Source organism: Telmatherina bonti (genome assembly GCF_933228915.1).
Source record: "Telmatherina bonti genome assembly, chromosome: 22".
Classification (NCBI taxonomy): domain Eukaryota; kingdom Metazoa; phylum Chordata; class Actinopteri; order Atheriniformes; family Telmatherinidae; genus Telmatherina; species Telmatherina bonti.
In genome coordinates this window covers 15,241,016-15,258,233 of record NC_136631.1, presented here as the reverse complement: position 1 = coordinate 15,258,233, position 17,218 = coordinate 15,241,016, and the positions used below count along the sequence as shown (strand labels likewise).

The 17,218-nt window shown below is 40.3% G+C and overlaps 1 protein-coding gene across 6 annotated transcripts in view; it reads right to left on the bottom strand.

The window, feature by feature from the left end:
- LOC306772980 (regulator of G-protein signaling 6-like) overlaps positions 1 to 16,838 on the bottom strand; it is a gene marked incomplete at both ends in the record, with an annotated part of 40,341 nt that extends 23,503 nt beyond the window's left edge. For all 6 annotated transcript variants that reach the window (XM_079262657.1, XM_079262654.1, XM_079262655.1 and 3 more), the window contains one exon: positions 16,755 to 16,838. In XM_079262657.1, the coding sequence (XP_079118783.1) occupies positions 16,755 to 16,838 (84 nt within the window). The remainder of the gene's footprint in view (positions 1 to 16,754) is intronic.
- Positions 16,839 to 17,218: the final 380 nt, after the last annotated feature.

The following is a 17,218-nucleotide window of genomic DNA, read 5'->3' as shown; positions in this document are numbered from 1 at the left end:
TCAGGCCATGAGAACATGAGAAATATTTGTGTGATGTGAACATTTCAAAATGTGCTAGTTTAGATTTGCAATTGCTATGGCAACGCAAATGACAAAAGCAATTAAAAGTTTGTCCGGTTTGGCTCCAGAACTGGGCAGCCTGCCAGCCTGACTAAATTACAATTACAGATCACGCTCTTAAGACGGGAGGGATAATCTTGTTGTCAATGCTTTCTAACTCTCTTTCTTCAAAAGGATGAATGAACAAGCTCCTTTTATGCCTCTCAGCCTCAAACAAGATGCTTTTAAATCAAAGCTTTGACGTTGGCAAAATTCTTATGAACAGCATGCAAATAGAAACACTGCCATGCTAAGTAGGCTGTACCGAGGAGAGTTTAAGCCTGCCCACAAACCAGAGTGACTCATCAGGTCACCTTTCTGTTGATGAGACTCAAGGAGAACAGAAAAAGATCCTCTCTCCTCTTGTAAATGTCTGTTGTTGGATACTCCATGGGTTGCTAAGGGCTTGAGTGCAGGGGAAACAGAAGGCTGCTGCTCCTCTGAACAGATAGTCCTCTCTAAAACAAAAGTGTCTGCCCAGATACAGGGGCTACTTTAAAAAGAGACACTGTGAAATGACGGACATCAGCAGGCGCACATCAGACTCGCTGTTTTTAGAAGTTGCTTTTACTCTGCTGTGAAAGGGTCCATGAGTGTCGTGGTTTTATTGTTTTTCATGAGCCTCAGCGACAGCAGCCAGCCACAAAAGGTCATTTTATTCCAGTGGGAGAGAATTGCATTACTCCCTGCAATTCACTCCTTTGCAGAGGAGCATTTTCTTAACAGCAATTTACATGTAGGGATGTGGCATCTTTCACACCATCTGCATTTTGAGCGCCTGTGGGACTCTGTTAATGTTCGGACTCCGTTAAGGTTTTTAAGGTTAACTATGCCAGAAGTCCACTGTTTAAAAAAGAAAAGCAATGGGAGGTTATTTACCAGTGAAGCAAGAACAATGATGTGAAAAACAGTGACAGACAACAACAAGTAGCATCTGCTGTGGTTTGTCTGATTGTACAAAGGTACAAAGTTCTTGCTCCACAGAGGACTCTGTCATTTTATGAGCATTTTACTTCTCCATTTATTGGCCTCTACTTAATCAATCTCAGGAAATATCAAAGTCTCACCTCCGCGTCGCAGCACGTTGGTCGTTATTACAAAATGTCAAAGTGTGAATCAATAGCAGAGGATGTTATGTCAGGTGGGAGCAAGTGGATAACACTGTGCAAGCGTGAGGAGGCTAGCAATTTGAAAATATGTTTAGCTGTTGCCTCCAACATAAAAGCTGAAATAAGCTGTTCAAGAGTGTTGATATTAATATAAAAGTCTTTTTTTTCACCTTTTTGATCAATTTAACTTTAACTTCATATCTAGGGCACTGCACTCGCTAATGTGTAATAAGGCTTCCAGGAAATTGGTTTGAGTTAGTAAAACCTCAGGACCATCTGTCTATCTTTGATGTCGGCATAGTCCCCTGACACGCCACTCCTGTCGGCCCCATTCCTTGAGGCCTGGTTGTAATTGGGTTATAGCGAGGGAGAAAAGAAGAGGTGTCATCGGGCCCAGGTTTGCCTGGTCCCTCAGTAGATCTGCATGCCCGCTCTTGATGTCTGAGACACAGGAGACCAAGTTTTGCTGCAGAGTTCACTCATCTGCGAGAGCAAGGGAGGAGTCCAGATGCCACCAGTGGGGCCTTGAGGACATATTTTGGCTTCAGGATTCTACAGCATATTTTGCCTTTACTTTAAATACTCCAGATTTTGTTTTATCTAAAAAAGCTGGCAAAGTGCACCCAAATAACATTAAATGTTTTCTGCACTCTGATTCATGAGTCTTTTTTCTGAAGCCTTAATGGATGTTTGATATTTGAAAGGCTAAGCTAGCATCTGAGGCTGTAATATAAAAGGAGATAATAAATTCTCAAGCACCAGTCCTGCACAGGTGGCATTCAGGTCCGGCTGCTTTAATTTGAACTCAGATCCATCCATTAAAACACAAATTTTAGCCTATTTGTTGAATCATCGCTGCATGCATGTGTGTGTGTGGGTAACTTGTAGCCGCGCTTTGCAGCCAAATGATGTGTCACAAGTTAATCAGCTTAGCCACATTTTTTATCTAAATGTTATTTTCTCTCTTTTTATGTTGTGATTCTATAAACCATCTGTTCGTGATTCTCTCCAGTGACAGACAGCATGTTTCAATCCTTCAAATATTTTATACCCCCGGTCTCAGCTCTGATCCTCATGTGCTTCTATAAACACAGGCCCTTGACCTTTAAAGATGCATGGATTTTCTGTCATGGCTGCTGGTGTAGACGAGGATTTTTTTAACAGCCCCGCTGTGAATAATTAAGCTCCATCCCTCCTCCCCTTATTCTCTGCTGTTGTACTACTGTCACCCACACAGCTGTTACCTCAGGCCTGATATTTCCCATTACCTGCACTGGCTTTTCCTTTAAGTGACTGGATTTTAGATACAGAGAGTGAATCCTCCCACATCCTTGGATACTCACATAAAGCAAACCCGTTGCCAAACGGGTTTATATTTTTTAACGGCATGACTTCAGGTCTAATGAGGAGCTATGAGAACCGCTCTGCGCTTAATGGATGACGATTTCGCAACGCTGGCAATAAGACCTTGTTACTTTCAACTCATATGTACAGGTAATGAAATTTGGGCAGCTGGGCTGACATGTGGTGGTAAAATCTCATCTCACATCGCCATGGGGCAGCAGGCAGTGCCACACTTCTAATATGCTTTGCTGCACTCAGTCCCTGAGGGGAAGACTCCTCTCCTGATAGGGACTTGCAGAGAAGATGTATGCAGCGCTGGCCTTTGTCTTAACATCATCCTCTCACTCACACATCACTCCTCTAATTATAATTTACTAAAGACTCGCAGAAACTAAATGAGGCCTGGGATAGCCAATGGGAATCTCCAACACATCATAAGCAGAAAACTGTGTGTGATAGCAAGATATGTCTCTGAGTTACATCAATACATACAATGCAAACACTGCACTGAATGTGTTTCATGGCATCAAATCCTTACTTACTGCTGACTGATTATCTATAAAGTCAAACGACCACCTTCAGCAAGTATCTAATGCATTGCCAGGAGGCAACTAAATTTGCTCATTAATCTTGTATTCTTCCACCCCTGGGCAGCCAAAAAGGAACCATCTATTATGTCTGCAAAGGCAGAATTTGCAGCCTAACCATCGCACTTCCTTAAATTATTGAGAAGGCTTCCTAAGGAGGAACGAGTCATGCTTTGTGATCTAATATCCCCTCAAAATATTTCAAACTGACATGTCCGTTTTCTATTTTCACCCCTGCTACATCCTATCTGTGTATGACAGCAGGCTGTAATTTAGACAGTGATTGCAGGGCAAGTTTGCACAGCAACACTTGCTTTACAGGCCATCAGTTTTCTTATTTTCTTCCACAATGGCAGCTGATATTATCTAGATGTTACACAGATTGGAGAACTTCATTGGAAATGTGGAACAGGAAAACAATTGAGTTTTTCTCCACATTGTACTGCAAAGTTTACCAAATTTTCTCTAAAAAAGATGAAAATGAATCTTTATTTGAACAATGAATCACCAATTTCCTTGTATCACACAGTTTAAACTATACGGAAACTCAAACACCGCTTCCAAATTGGCCAAATCTTCCTCTAAACAAGGGTTTTACATAATATAAAAAGCATTTCCTCCTTAATGTAATGAGTCTTGAAAGGACAGTCTGGACAGTGAAACATTAATGCATGAAGTAAAACCTTTTTAAAATGTACAATTAAAGCTGAGGTGCTAGATTTATATCTGTAGTGAACAAAAATGGAGGCTGTTTGTCATAATTATACCTAAGAAGATTGAACATTTGACAGGTGGAGAAAGATTAACAGTATCACAGCCTGACCTCAAATCTGATCTGGTGTGTTTCTATGAAATGGATCCAATACCCTCACAGCACACAGTGAAATATGTTGCATGAGATTATGATGGATTACTAAATACCGAGCTTTTATTTATTTTTTTTTTTAAACTGAATGTTTTCTCATAGTGTTTATACAACAATGTCTGCTGAGTTAAACAAAACAACCAATCCTTTAAATCTTCCTTGTTAATCATCGCCACACACACAAACATGTAAAAATGAATGAAAAAGAAGGAATATGCTGATCCATTTGGAAATATTTTGCTAAGGGTTGCAGGGGTGTGTTGTGTGGACCTCCTTTCTCTGCACCTTTACCATATGAGGGTCAAACTAGAAATATTACTCAATGGGAAAAGAAATTGTCATTATTCAGATCCTGCACTGAAGTGCATTCATATAAGAAAATATAGCCCAGAATAAGGTAGTTTACATCTCTACAGCAGTCATCTTCCATACGGAAAGTTGGTGGATCACTTCCAGGTTTCCCCTGACTACAATGTGTTGGGGTTGAGTATGTGTGTGAATGGGTGACTGTGGCATGTAGTGTAAAACGCTTTGAGAGGTTGGCATGACCAGAAAAGCGCTATATGAGTGCAAGTCCATTTACCATTATAGATAAGTTACATGAGGCTGTTTTGATGAGAGTTAAGAGTGTAAAACCAGTCAACTTCTAATTGAAGAGGCTGGTTACTGGATGATGGAACTGCTTTGCAAGGATTCATCCATTAAACGGGTTTTAGGTGTACTGAGACTGTTGGCTGTCCAATTAAAGATGATGGAAACCTAAGGAAATAAGAATTAAATTAATTTAAATTAAAAAAAAAAAAAAGAAAACACTGGTTAATTATGATAAGTAATGAATGTCAGCTCTTTGCAGTCCACCTTTTCTTATGTATTAAGACTGAGAGCATCTAAGAGCCACTGTGGAAGTGTTGTTTTCCCACCAAGTTACAGATGATCGGCATGATATTTTATTGCAGACTGCTGCCAGCACGTTAATATAATCATTTAGTCTCTCTTGCATCAGCTTGCTTGATTATATTTAGACCTTGATTTATATTTAATTACACCTCTAGAAACAGTCGCAGCATACATGGAGTGTGATTGTAAAATCATCTCTTAAAGTCTCTAAATAATTTTCAGACATAAATTCATGATAGGCTTAAAAATCATTTAAGCACCAAGCCTACTTGAAGGGAGGATATGAACCCTGCGTAATGTCAGCGGTAGCGATCTGTCTTTTTATAGCCGGTTAGTACTTGAAAAACTCTGGGCTTGGTTTGAAAGGGCACATTGATGAGGCTGGACTATAGATGACATGCAGTGAGTCATCTTATCAGGAGAACATGAATGTCACACCTCAACAACAGCAGCTGACCACTGCCTTCATTCATTGACTTTCCATAGCAATATTCAGGCTGCTGTGCACTTGCTGTGGAAAATAAATCACATAATCATGAATGTGCATTTGCAGCTTTCTGCCAGACGCACCTCCAAAGCGTGGGAATAACCACATTAGCCTTTTCTGGTGATTCCACCCAATTGCACCATCATTACCTCCTCTTGTCTCTCTGGAATCAGCAAGAAGCATTTTGATGATTATTACAAGCTTAAAAGCTACAGCACTCCCTTCCTATTTTTCTTTCAACTAATGAAGACCAATATCCAGCCAAAGCAAATGCACTGGTGTCAAATTAAAGCCTGGATGTATTGGAGTGCCTAAATGAGTTAAGCTCAAGTTGCCTGACACGTCTAAGCAGCTAGTTGAGAAGGAGGATGGGATTAATAATGGTTTCTTGCTCCGGTAGAGGACTGGAGGTTTAGAGCATCTGGTTTTCTGTATGTGCACATGGCAGGAATAGAGCAAAATAAACCCTTTTGATATAAACGACTGATAGTTCCTCCCTGCAGACCGGTTTAAGGACACATTTAGCCCTCACCAAGTAGGCTAGAAAACATCAGCGTTTATGGTTCGGCATTTTACCTTGCAAAGGTTATTCTGCCACTCAGGCTGATGTAAGCACTCATATCTTTGTTATGGATTTGGCCTCTACCATATGAGTTATTGACGAAACAACTGGAGTGGAAACTGGAGTTGGGAGACAGCAAGGTCTCCAATGATTTCAATTACTTTCAATGTAAAAAAAGACAAGAGCAGGAAAGAGATTATCTAACTCCCTGGAACAGTGACAAATAGGGTAGCTTTCCCAAAGTCACAAATTCAATTTCAAATCTCCCAGTGCACCTGAGGATAATAGTGTCATATGTGACAAATGAGTTGTTTAGACTTTTAAGGCTCTGGCCACAAGCACAGCAGACAAACACACGAGGATCCGATTTATTTTTACGTGCTGGGGTTTGATAGTGGTTAGAGACAAATCCTGTGAGGCAGGGTTACAGAGTCTGAAGTGAACCAGAGGACAGGGGATGTACCCCATGCCCCCACATCCCCCCTCTGGAACAAAACTAAATGGCCTGGTCTCCTTAGAGAGATGTTTAGTCAGACTAGCCAGCTGGGTTGATTAACATTCGGTGACTCATTCCTGCTTCAGTTTCAGCCCAGAGATAGTTGGAGTTACACCGCTATTGCTTTCCATCATTACCTGCAGTTCAACAATAGACACTCTATCTTCCTCTTTCTCTGCGCCTAATTCTACAATAAAAAAAAAAGGAGTACTGCAATCACAGTGCATTTTTGTTGTTAATCCAAATATTTTATCCAGTTCTCACTGCGACAAGCTGCACTTTGCAGTGTGATGCTCATTACCTTTGTCAGGAGTAATTAAGTTCCATTTGAATTTTGCGCGTTTTTTTTTTTTTATTATTCTTTGGAAGCTTATTTTAGTGCCTGAGCAGCGATGAAACTGTCTAATGAAGCATTCAAATATGAAATATTATGCAATCCTGCAAGTATTGTGCAGCTTTTCTTTAAAAATTAGAGAACCAGTTCATCAGCTCTTTCAGCATATTGAGGAAATTTCCATCAGCGACTGGTCTGCCAACATAAAATAAAATAAATCAACACAAGAAAAAGCTGCCAGCTGTGACAAAATACTCCTTTTTCTTTGATTAGTCAGAGTAAAAATAGGACAAGCAGGAGGCGAGGAACATCTCTAGATAGGGCTCCTGAGGTTTGAACAAGTAGGAGTCAAACTTGCAGCTGGCAATGAGGCATGAAGAAGATAAAATTGTAAAAGAGGGAAAGTGGAACAACAGTGTACCAGAATCAGATTGATTCACCATGTTTTCTTATTTATAAATGCAGAAATCCTGCACAGAATGTGCCGCTGTTCATGTGAGAATTGCTTTTTAATGTTACAGTGAAATGAAATGTTGCTCAACAGGACAAATGAACCATCTGTCCCGGCATTCTTATTGCTCAATCAACTATCAAATTTTCATCAGCTCAATTGAGTAAAAGCAGACTCATTCTGTACTCGCTGCGTGCTGCACGCGCATGTGATTGGGTTTGCCACTTTAATAACCTATGCTCGTCAGCAGGGTGTGACTTGAAAAGAGGATCTTCTCATACAGTTAATCTATCTCTGTAGTTCAACGTGGAAACACTGGGCGTACAAAGAGAGAAAGGCTTAACACTAGAATTATTGTAAGTACTCTTTCATATAACACTAGGTAGATATCAGGGGAAATATTGTGTTGAAGACCATCCATATGAGTGTCTGAGATCACCAGAGACTTTACAGAGCTTAGGCCTGGAGGAAGTAATCTGTGATTTAAAGAATTTTGTCATGTTACAGACTCCGTTCGAAGTAAAATTTTCCAACTATTTCATTTTTTAGCTCCACTTGTGATCTGGGATGACTGCTGTAACCAAGGTTTACTTGAGTGGGAAGGGGTCGATTGCAACAGATTTAAAAAGACAAAGTATCAAAAACCAAAGCTTTAGACGACAGCCGCATGGGACAATCTGCCTTATTTAAGACTTTGTTTAGTTTTACTCCATCATAAAACAGATGTTTGGCAAATTTCTCCGCATATTTCTGAGACTGCTCAGAAATTGTTTGCATTTCATGTTTATAACTAAGGCTGATATGTTAGAGCAGCGGTGGGCAACTCCAGTCCTCGAGAGTTGCAGTTTAATTAATGACAAATGACAAAAAGGACTTTTTTTCACTGGTAGGCAAACATTTAAGAAGGGTCTTTGTCATTAATTAAACTTGTAATTTAATAACGCATCAAATATGGACAGACTGGAACCTACATGTTTAAAAAAACAATCTAATTATGATTGTAGTTATTTTTTTAGTTAATTTATTTTGAAAATATTGAAAGGCTTACATACTCCACCTTTAAGGAAGCAGTAATCAACTTTTATAATATTTAGTTGAAGGGGATCTAAATGAGTTATATAGATTATTAAATCTAGAGAGGAACACTCTTGCTAGCATACATGTGATTCCTTTTGTTTTCCATGTCTACTCCGGGTAACATCGTTTCACACTGGGAATCATAATCTTGTGGCTGTTTCCTCTCCTTTGGAGATATTTTCTCTCTTTCTCTCTCTCTGTCTCACGTTCTTTCTCTCAAAAGAGAGGGTATTTTACCATAACTCAAGAGGTAAATGTCTTTGAATTTTGCTTAATGTTTTCATTGTCTTCACAGCTGCTTTGTTCTTCTATTTATCCACTTCTGGCAGGCAGTGTGCATACTTATGATAGGTTAAATATAGAAACATGGAACAATCTCATTGTTGTTGTGAATGCTTTGCTTCAAAATTGTGACCAAACCATTTGGGACCATAACAGCTTGTATTCTGTTTACATAGCACTTTTTTTTTTTTTTTTTTTAACTAATTCATTGTGTCAGCACTACCGCAGGGTTACAGTTTGCCCAGCAAGTTGTTCCACTCAAACATGTCATGGTTTCACCTCGAGGCACTGAGAACCAGCAGCTTTCACCATGCTAATGTCAAAACTGCTTCCAATAACCCAATAGCATTCATGGTCCAGTATGATGAAAGAGGAATTTATTTTTTATCGTTATGATTAAAAACAGTTTAACTGGCCGGTGGTTTCCGCCCTGATGTTATTGCATATCCTAATGGAAATGTTATCCGTTGTGGAAATCCTCTCTAAGGCTGTCATTTTATACATATTCCCTGTTCTTTTGTATCATCCAGTCTGTAGGGGGTTCAGCAAGCTCCTCCAGAATCCTGCAGAGATGCTGAGGTTATTCACAGTACAGCTGGAGGTATTTAAGGTGTGCTCCATCTATTGTGCCATTTCAAGCAGCCTTTTCATTCTGCATTACGTGGAGGGCACTGAGAAGTGGGACACAGCGGTGCTAGCCGTTCCCCCAACAAGTTCCCTCTTATCGTCACCCTCTCCATGCATACACAGCTTTACACTCCACTCCCACAAAAAAAGCCTAAGACTGGCTGCATTATTAAATGTGCTTCGTTGAGAGCGCATTATTAGCAATGTGCAAACACAAAGCCGGAGAGGCACAAGCAAAGGCCTTGCCTCACCGGGAAAATGACTTTAATTTCAGTCACTGCTATTTTCTACGGGTGAAGTAAATAATCCTGTCTATACAGCATGCAGGCTGTCTAAGCTCCACAAATTATTATCCACCTACAATTTGTTTTTAGTGAACCTCTAGGATTGTCATGTGCTGGTCCCTCTGCTATACTGGAAAAGAGATCCAGGCCAGCACAATAAATACATGCGTAGCTGGTTATGCAAGAGATTGAGCATTACGCTCTTACTGTTGTTTTATGTTATTGACCCAACCAGGAAAGCAACCCAGCAACCCACACTTGCACTTAGCATAGAAACACAAAGCTTCAGCCCATACCAGCGCCTCAGATAAAGACTCCCATGGCGCAAGTGGAGATGGTGTTAAAACAGTCCAACATGATAAAGCACTGCGCGAACTTGTCCCTGCAGTTGCAGAGATGATATCCAGAGTGTTCAGTTGGAGTGTGCTATCTTAAGTGCACATAGGAACAGCAAATAGTGGTCCATAAACACCTCAGACAGGGGCTAGTTTTAAAAGGAAGAGAAAAAGAAGAGATATGCCCTCTATGGGGCCCTTCAGAGAGACAACAGAGTGTGACTTAAAGGTGGCAGCAGGAAGACAAGCAGTAAAGCTTTCTTCTGACCGGAGCAACTAGAGTGCTTTTGTTAGCCCTTCAAATCTAGCCAGCCGTCATCTCTGCTGTAGTTGGAGAACCAATGATGCAGGAAGCTGCCTTTTACAATAATTTCATCTTCTCCAAGGGAGGGATAATGTCCCACCGGTGCTGTAATTTTATATATATTTCCATAAAACTATGCTGTATGAGCAACCTCCCTCTGGGAGCGGTTTCTAAATAATCTTAATACCAACCATCCGACTGTCATACATGTGGATGGTGAAAGAGGAAAAGGTTAACCAGTGACAGGAAAATGTTTTCTCCCTCTATCCCTCAGGGTATGTTAGATTCAACATCTGTCTAGTGCAAGACAGTGACAAAGGTGTGAGGACCTGTGTTAGTCACCTTACAGCTGTCGCTACAGGAGTAAACATCCGTTATCATTATGTAACAACACTTTAAGGTTAAAAGAAAAATAAATTATCTGTTCGGACAAATTAGATTAGTCGTCAGCATTTTAAAACATGAACATATCATTTCTTGCATGCTATGTTGTAATTCCTCTTTACATTTAAAGGCACACATGGATAAAAAAAAATAGCATGATTGTACAAAAATGTGTCTGTATGAATAGATGAATGGGGAGAGAGAGGGATATGATGTCTCAGAGGGAGAGATACTTTTCTGAAGACGAAATACTTGAAATGGATTTCAATTATTAATTCGCAAGAAGCAGAGGAAGGGCTGGAAAAAAGCAACGAAAAACTAATAGCAGACAGATAGTTGAAAAAAGTGTAGAAGCCCACTATGGTTACACATACAGCTGAGTTGGGCCAAGGTTTTAGTTTAAACACACCATTTAAATTAAACACTCTTATCCAAGTATACATAAAAACATAACAGAGATGTTGACCAAAGTGTGTGTATTGTGTCTGTGCAATGTAAATTAGCTATGAATTTAATGCTAACATTAGCATGCTATAGCTTGTGTAGTTAGCTTAATGGTTAGCGAGCAGCAAACTATGACATAAACATGTCTCAGTATTGTCTAATTCTTTAATTTTTTTCAAGAAATTGGCTCAAAAACAAAAGCAGTGCTTGTCAAGGTTGAATTAAGCTTCCTGAGAATTAGAATTGTGGCCACAGACTTGATAAAAATCATCACTTTCACTGGAAATTTTACCATATCAAGCTAATAGGAGTCAAATTATAAACCGATTTGAGGAAGATAATAAATATGCTCAAAAATTTTTTACAACTCAAGACAAATAAATGAATGCAGTATTTGCTCTTTACATAGTGTCTGTTTGTATACGACCGTGCACATACATATGAATCTTGTAAATAAAGGCAGTCATTCATATGACAATTTATGTGATTACAGTCTTTTTGAAGTAAACTATATCCTCCTGACTACCAGGAAAAAAATGTGTAGCTACAAATGTCCACTACGGAGGACAATGCTTAAAGGGTTGTTATTATGGTATTTTGAGTTTTCTGAGCTTTCTACAGTGTTACAGTGTTGAATCCTCATCAGATATGTGAACGGCACTGTTTTTTATCACCTAAACGCATGTTTGAGTTTGAGTTTGAGTTCCAGCGCTCTCTCCGTTCGGTTTCCATGGCAACGAAAAGCGTGTCGTTTCAGAGAGTTTTTTCTACTTGGAAATCCTTGTGACGTCCCAGGGGATAAGGTTCGGTGATTGGTTACCTTCTACTGGTTAACAAGGGCATGTACAAATACATCAGGCGGGTGGAAAACGTTGGATAAAGTTATTTCCAACGATGGCTGGTGAGTTTACTAAAGAGAGACATCCTGCTGCATTCGTTGCTGTGGGTTGCTGATTTCCACTTCGTTTTCAGGCTCTGATTCAGGTTCCAACATGTAGGGCTGTATGCTATGTGTTGACATTGTATTTAGTTTTTTTTATTGCGTTCATATTAGCCTAATCCTTCTGTTTGTAAGACATTACAATGATGGCGAAAGCAGTTGCGGTGTGCGCTCCCGATGTAGGCGGGAGGCGGGGCTTAATGCGGAAGAGTCTCAATCCACTCATTTTGCCCACAGGCTGATCTGACAGCCTACGGAGAGGGTCGGTCTGAAGTAAATAAAGCCATTTGTGACAATAACTCAATCAATCCCAGCCCTTCTGGGCTCAGAAATAAAAATAAATTAGCCTGAAATGCACATAATAGTTCCACTTTAAACTTTTAAATATTGTGGTAAAACATAGTTATATTTATCTAAGAAACGATTTGATGAGTTTAAAAGGTATTCAATGAAAATATAACTACAAAATGTCAAGTCAAAATCAGCACAAAGAAAAGTATTATGCACTTTTGCTCTTCCCATAAAACATGCTTGCTGCAATGGAGGCCATTTTTCTCAAAGAGAGACAGAAAGTTCACAAAGCCCCACCCCCACAAATGAGGTACCATTTAAAAGCACTAAATGTCCTCTTTAAAGACCAAAAGGTGTTCAGTAGCATTCAGGGAGATGAAAATACTTAGGCTTACAAATGTCCTCCACAGAGGACAAATTTGAACTACTGGTAGTCAGGAGGATATGATGTCCAATTTATCTGTAAAACTTTAGCCTGAATTTGCCTTTGAGTAGAGACCCCACTGTGTGAAAAAGGTTGAAAAACAAGCTATTTCCAAGCTGAAGAATTGATCACATAGACTTAACTGGTTATGGATTAATTCTATATTCACATATATAAAGAAAGGGGGAAAGCAGGAGCAAAGATAATGTATGATTCTCGATTCTTTGTGATAATCTTGCATGGTTTCTGCTACTTGGGAGCACTGCAACCTTCAACATCTTTAGGCATTTACAAAAACGATGCTAAAAAAAAAAAAGAAAAAAAGATAATTCAAACACATCTATATGCCTCTTCCATCAAGCCTTTTAACTATTGGTTAGGTTTCTTATGAACATTTATCCAGTGATGCTGTTGAAATTCCTCTGGAGGACATATTTTGGCGCGCGCACACACACACACACACACACACACACACACACACACACACACACACACACACACAAACAAATGAAATAAGTCCAATCTTCAGATATGAGTTAACCCTCTGAGATTGTCCAAAAAGCGTTTAGTCTTTCAATTAGCTTTGTGCATTAATCACAACTCAGAAGACTTTAAGCCCCCAAATGGCCATGCAGAAATAAGGGGGAGACACACACACACACTTGCACTTAGGAACAAGAGATGTTGGCTATTATTAGTTTGTGAGCTTCGCCCCATCAGATCTGTGAAATGGCCTCTCTCCTCAACTAAATTGCATTTCCCAGCACAGTTATGCTTTTCTTCATGCTTTCCTTTTCATGTGTCTTGGTGCCAGTTCTATTCTTCTACCCACCATATTCTGTCTACTCTGCAGAGCAGGCTGAACAAAGAGCAACACAACAAGAAGCAGGTAGTGTGCACCGTAGCAGCCTGAGAGCTGTGTAAGAGAATGCGTGCAACCCACGTCTGCACATGAAGTTTTTTTTTTTTCTGCTTCTCTGTTTTTGAAGCAATAAGACGTCCTCCAGTTATTGACTTGTTTTGCTTCACTTCCTTTTTTTTTTTCTCGTGGGAGGAGGGAGACAGAGCAAGATAGTGCTGCAGCATCAACTCGGCATGAACAAGAGACGACCTCCTTCTCTCCCGAGCACTCAACTCCTCTTATGGCTAAATACATCACATTCACCTTTTTTTTTTAACATGTTTTTCTGAAGCTGATGTAAAAGTTAAGGCATCCCCTCTCTGCTACGTAAAACACAATTACACGCATGGAACTCTTTTACAAAGATCACACTAGCCTAGCCTTCACTCCTTCTGGTAAATTGCTGATGTCTCCCAGCTGACAGGGGCTCAAGCCTTTGGGATGAGGCTTCCAGTGTTTTTCCCAGGCGGCAGAACATATTGGTGGCCATCTGCCTCTCTGCAAGCAGCGCCTTCACGCAGTGCCAGGCTGCCCACCCACTGAGTCCAGAGGCCACGGCCACTCAGCAGTGAAAGACCCAGCACCTCTCTATTGTTTGACCTTTTTAACACCTTAAAGTAGAGAAGGATTAATGTAAAGTGTCAGATTATTATGCATTCAATTAAAGGTAAGGTACTGCATTCAGACTGTAGTGTGTGCACAAAAATGATATGAAAATCACTTCAGATTTTCCAGCTGCAATGTATTTCTGAGCTCTGCTCCTATAAAGCTTCAAATCAAAAAATTGCATTTACAATGACGGATGGGCAGAAAGTCCTGTCACCCCTCAGAATAATCTGTCTGTTGTCACAGCGCATGACTAAAACATGAAATGACGAATATTCCCCCAGGCAGCCTCCTGACAAGCAAAATCTAGCCTCTTAAATGTGTCGCCTCCAGGCATGTGCCGCGTTACGTAATCAGGCTGCACTGTGAAATCTATGAAGATGCCCACCGTAACATGCAACTACAGTATGTTCTCTACTGCAGCTTCCTACAAGGCACGAGTGTACAACTGTGCCTGAACAGCGGTTCTTTCAGCAACACAAACACATGCAAATACTCATGGCAACAACAGAAGGCTATAAAGCTTTATAGGAAAATCTAAATGCTTGATGTTAGTGGCACCAAGTATGTAAGCATGTAAATTATGTGAATAATCTACTTGCAACATATCCAAGATTTTGGATCACAAAGACAGCATTTTCAACCACCATCGAAACCTTGAATTAGGGATTTAAACAAGCATAACCATGCTTCATTTCTCCAGTGGCTTTCCAAAGACTCTGAATCAATACCAAGATGAACTAAAGCTATTCTGGTATTACAACATACGCAATAAGATACTGCATTTTAAGGACTGCAGTCTCTGCTGGGTTTATCTGCGTATCTTGCCTTTCAGCAACTAACTACCTAAGTTAAAGAGAGCCTCCATATGCTCATTTATGGGGTAATTATTATATTTTGCCTGTGCCATGAGAGCTGAAATGCTTGAATGCCTTTGAGTTGTTCACTCTCCGTTTGAGGTTAGCCACTAGGAAGATTTTTAAATTTCTGTCATGATTACATCAATAACTCACAGAGGAAAAGCTAAGGGTACAAATCAGGACATGAGACTGTTGGCCAGTCTCCTTCAAGGAAAGTAAAAAGAAACATGGAGAAAAAAACCACAGTCTCGCTGAAACATGCTCAACATGTGTGCTCAGATGGACACCAGTCTTCGTTATAGAGTTCTCGTCACAAGGTGCCGATCTAGACGTTAATCCAGATCAGTACCTGGTTCACATTCAGTGGATTTCAACCATCAGTCTCAGTTTTGTCATTCAGCCTGGCTGAATGGTTTGTGTTTAGTGGCCACTCAGGTTGTCATGTCACCGCATAGTGGTCAAAGTTCAGCTAAGATGGATATCACGTGCACAAGCTCAGCCACCCATATGCAGTGGTAAAACCATTGTGGAGGGGTGTTGACTGGGAGTAATGGGTCCAACATGTCGAACATGACACTTGTTGAATTTTTCCTCTATTTGTTGATGCCACTGATAAAACACACATCCTATTCGGTTGATCATCTTCATTATGGAATTCCAGCTTTATCATATAAAAAATATATATTTTTTAAAAATGCTCCTGACTTATTACCATAAGCACATGAGTCACCTGTTGTGCGTCCACCCCATGTCCTGCAAACTCCCGACATGTGACAGTCTTCACGGCACACATACCAGCAGCATAATTACCAGAATCAGCACCAGCTATCACAATTCTGATCACTTATGAGACCCTGACAGTTTTTCCAGGTGGGCTCCAGTGGAGGTGTTTAGTTATATGGATTTATCAATTACTTTTCTGCTGTCAAGAAGCCCTAAACTCTACAGAAGCACAGATCACTACGACACTAAAAAGAAAATCTTACCAACTGACACAGATGCTGTCAACAATTATTTCACGTCCTGTCTCACCCATCCTTCCACTAATCTGTTTACTTCGCTATGTGAATGGACAGCCATTAGGAGCAGGATGAAACAGCAGATTTGGGACACTGGGACAGGATCTGTCAACTGCCGCCTGCTTGTAACCCTTTTTTTTTTCCAGCGGGCTCAGTGATAGTAGTGGATCCCATGGAGACAGTCTGATCAACAGAAGTTTTTTCTATCAACTTGGCTGTCACAATAGCAGTGAAATAACTATTTTTTTGGTCAGCTGGGGAGAAATATCTCCCCCCCTCATTGATCATTTCAGCCCCACTGCTGAAGATTCAGCTTTTTCTCCCCAGCTGAATGTGCACATAATTAGCCTGCAGTTCGGCTAACCCTCTCTGATATAGCAGTAGTGATTGAAAGTGAGGCACCGCAGGGATGGGGTAATTACCCTTGACACTGAAAGGACCTCTCACTGTCCAAATCCACTGAAAGGATTGTGAGCTTATTAAAACATCGGGGTCTAGCCTAGTGCTGGGGCTCAGTGGGAAGAAGAAGAGGCCTTTGGAGGAAAGAAAAGAGATGGGAGTGGAGCTCGTTTTAAGATGCTTTAAAGGGAAGCTTCCTGACACCTGACAGTGAAACTAGTATGTGGTAGATACACACTGATACAGACCACTGCTCTGTCAGGAGCCTGTGTACGGATCATTGCCTGTCAGCGATGGTTTCTCACGTAGACCAGATACTGTAACAAACACTTAAAGTCAGCCTTGCCTTTCTGTAGACGATCATATTTGGGGAGTCTTCCTCTGGATCGGTGGTGCCAGTGCCTCCCTGGTCTTTGGACCCTTCTGCCATTTTCTTTAAGGCCTGTAAACAAGCAGATGCACCAAATGAGTGCAACTTGTAGCATCTAATACACCAAAGAAATACAAAAAAATGGCAGAAATCTGTTATATTTCCATAAAGGTCTGCAAATTCAACTATTCTTTATTGTCACAAAGTTCTACATAATTCACTTAAGAAGATTGTTCATGGTTAGCTTTAAGCTTATCTCAGTAAGAGTAAAATCAATGGTTTAAAGCATTTAGGTACATGTTTGAATCTCCAGATAAACACATTAAAGTTTTAAAACTGTTGAATGTAAAAAGATTTAATAGTCTTTGTCCAAAAACAAACACTCAGGGCATCCACACAGTGCATAACCATTTACATTACACATCCGCTTGTAATTAACC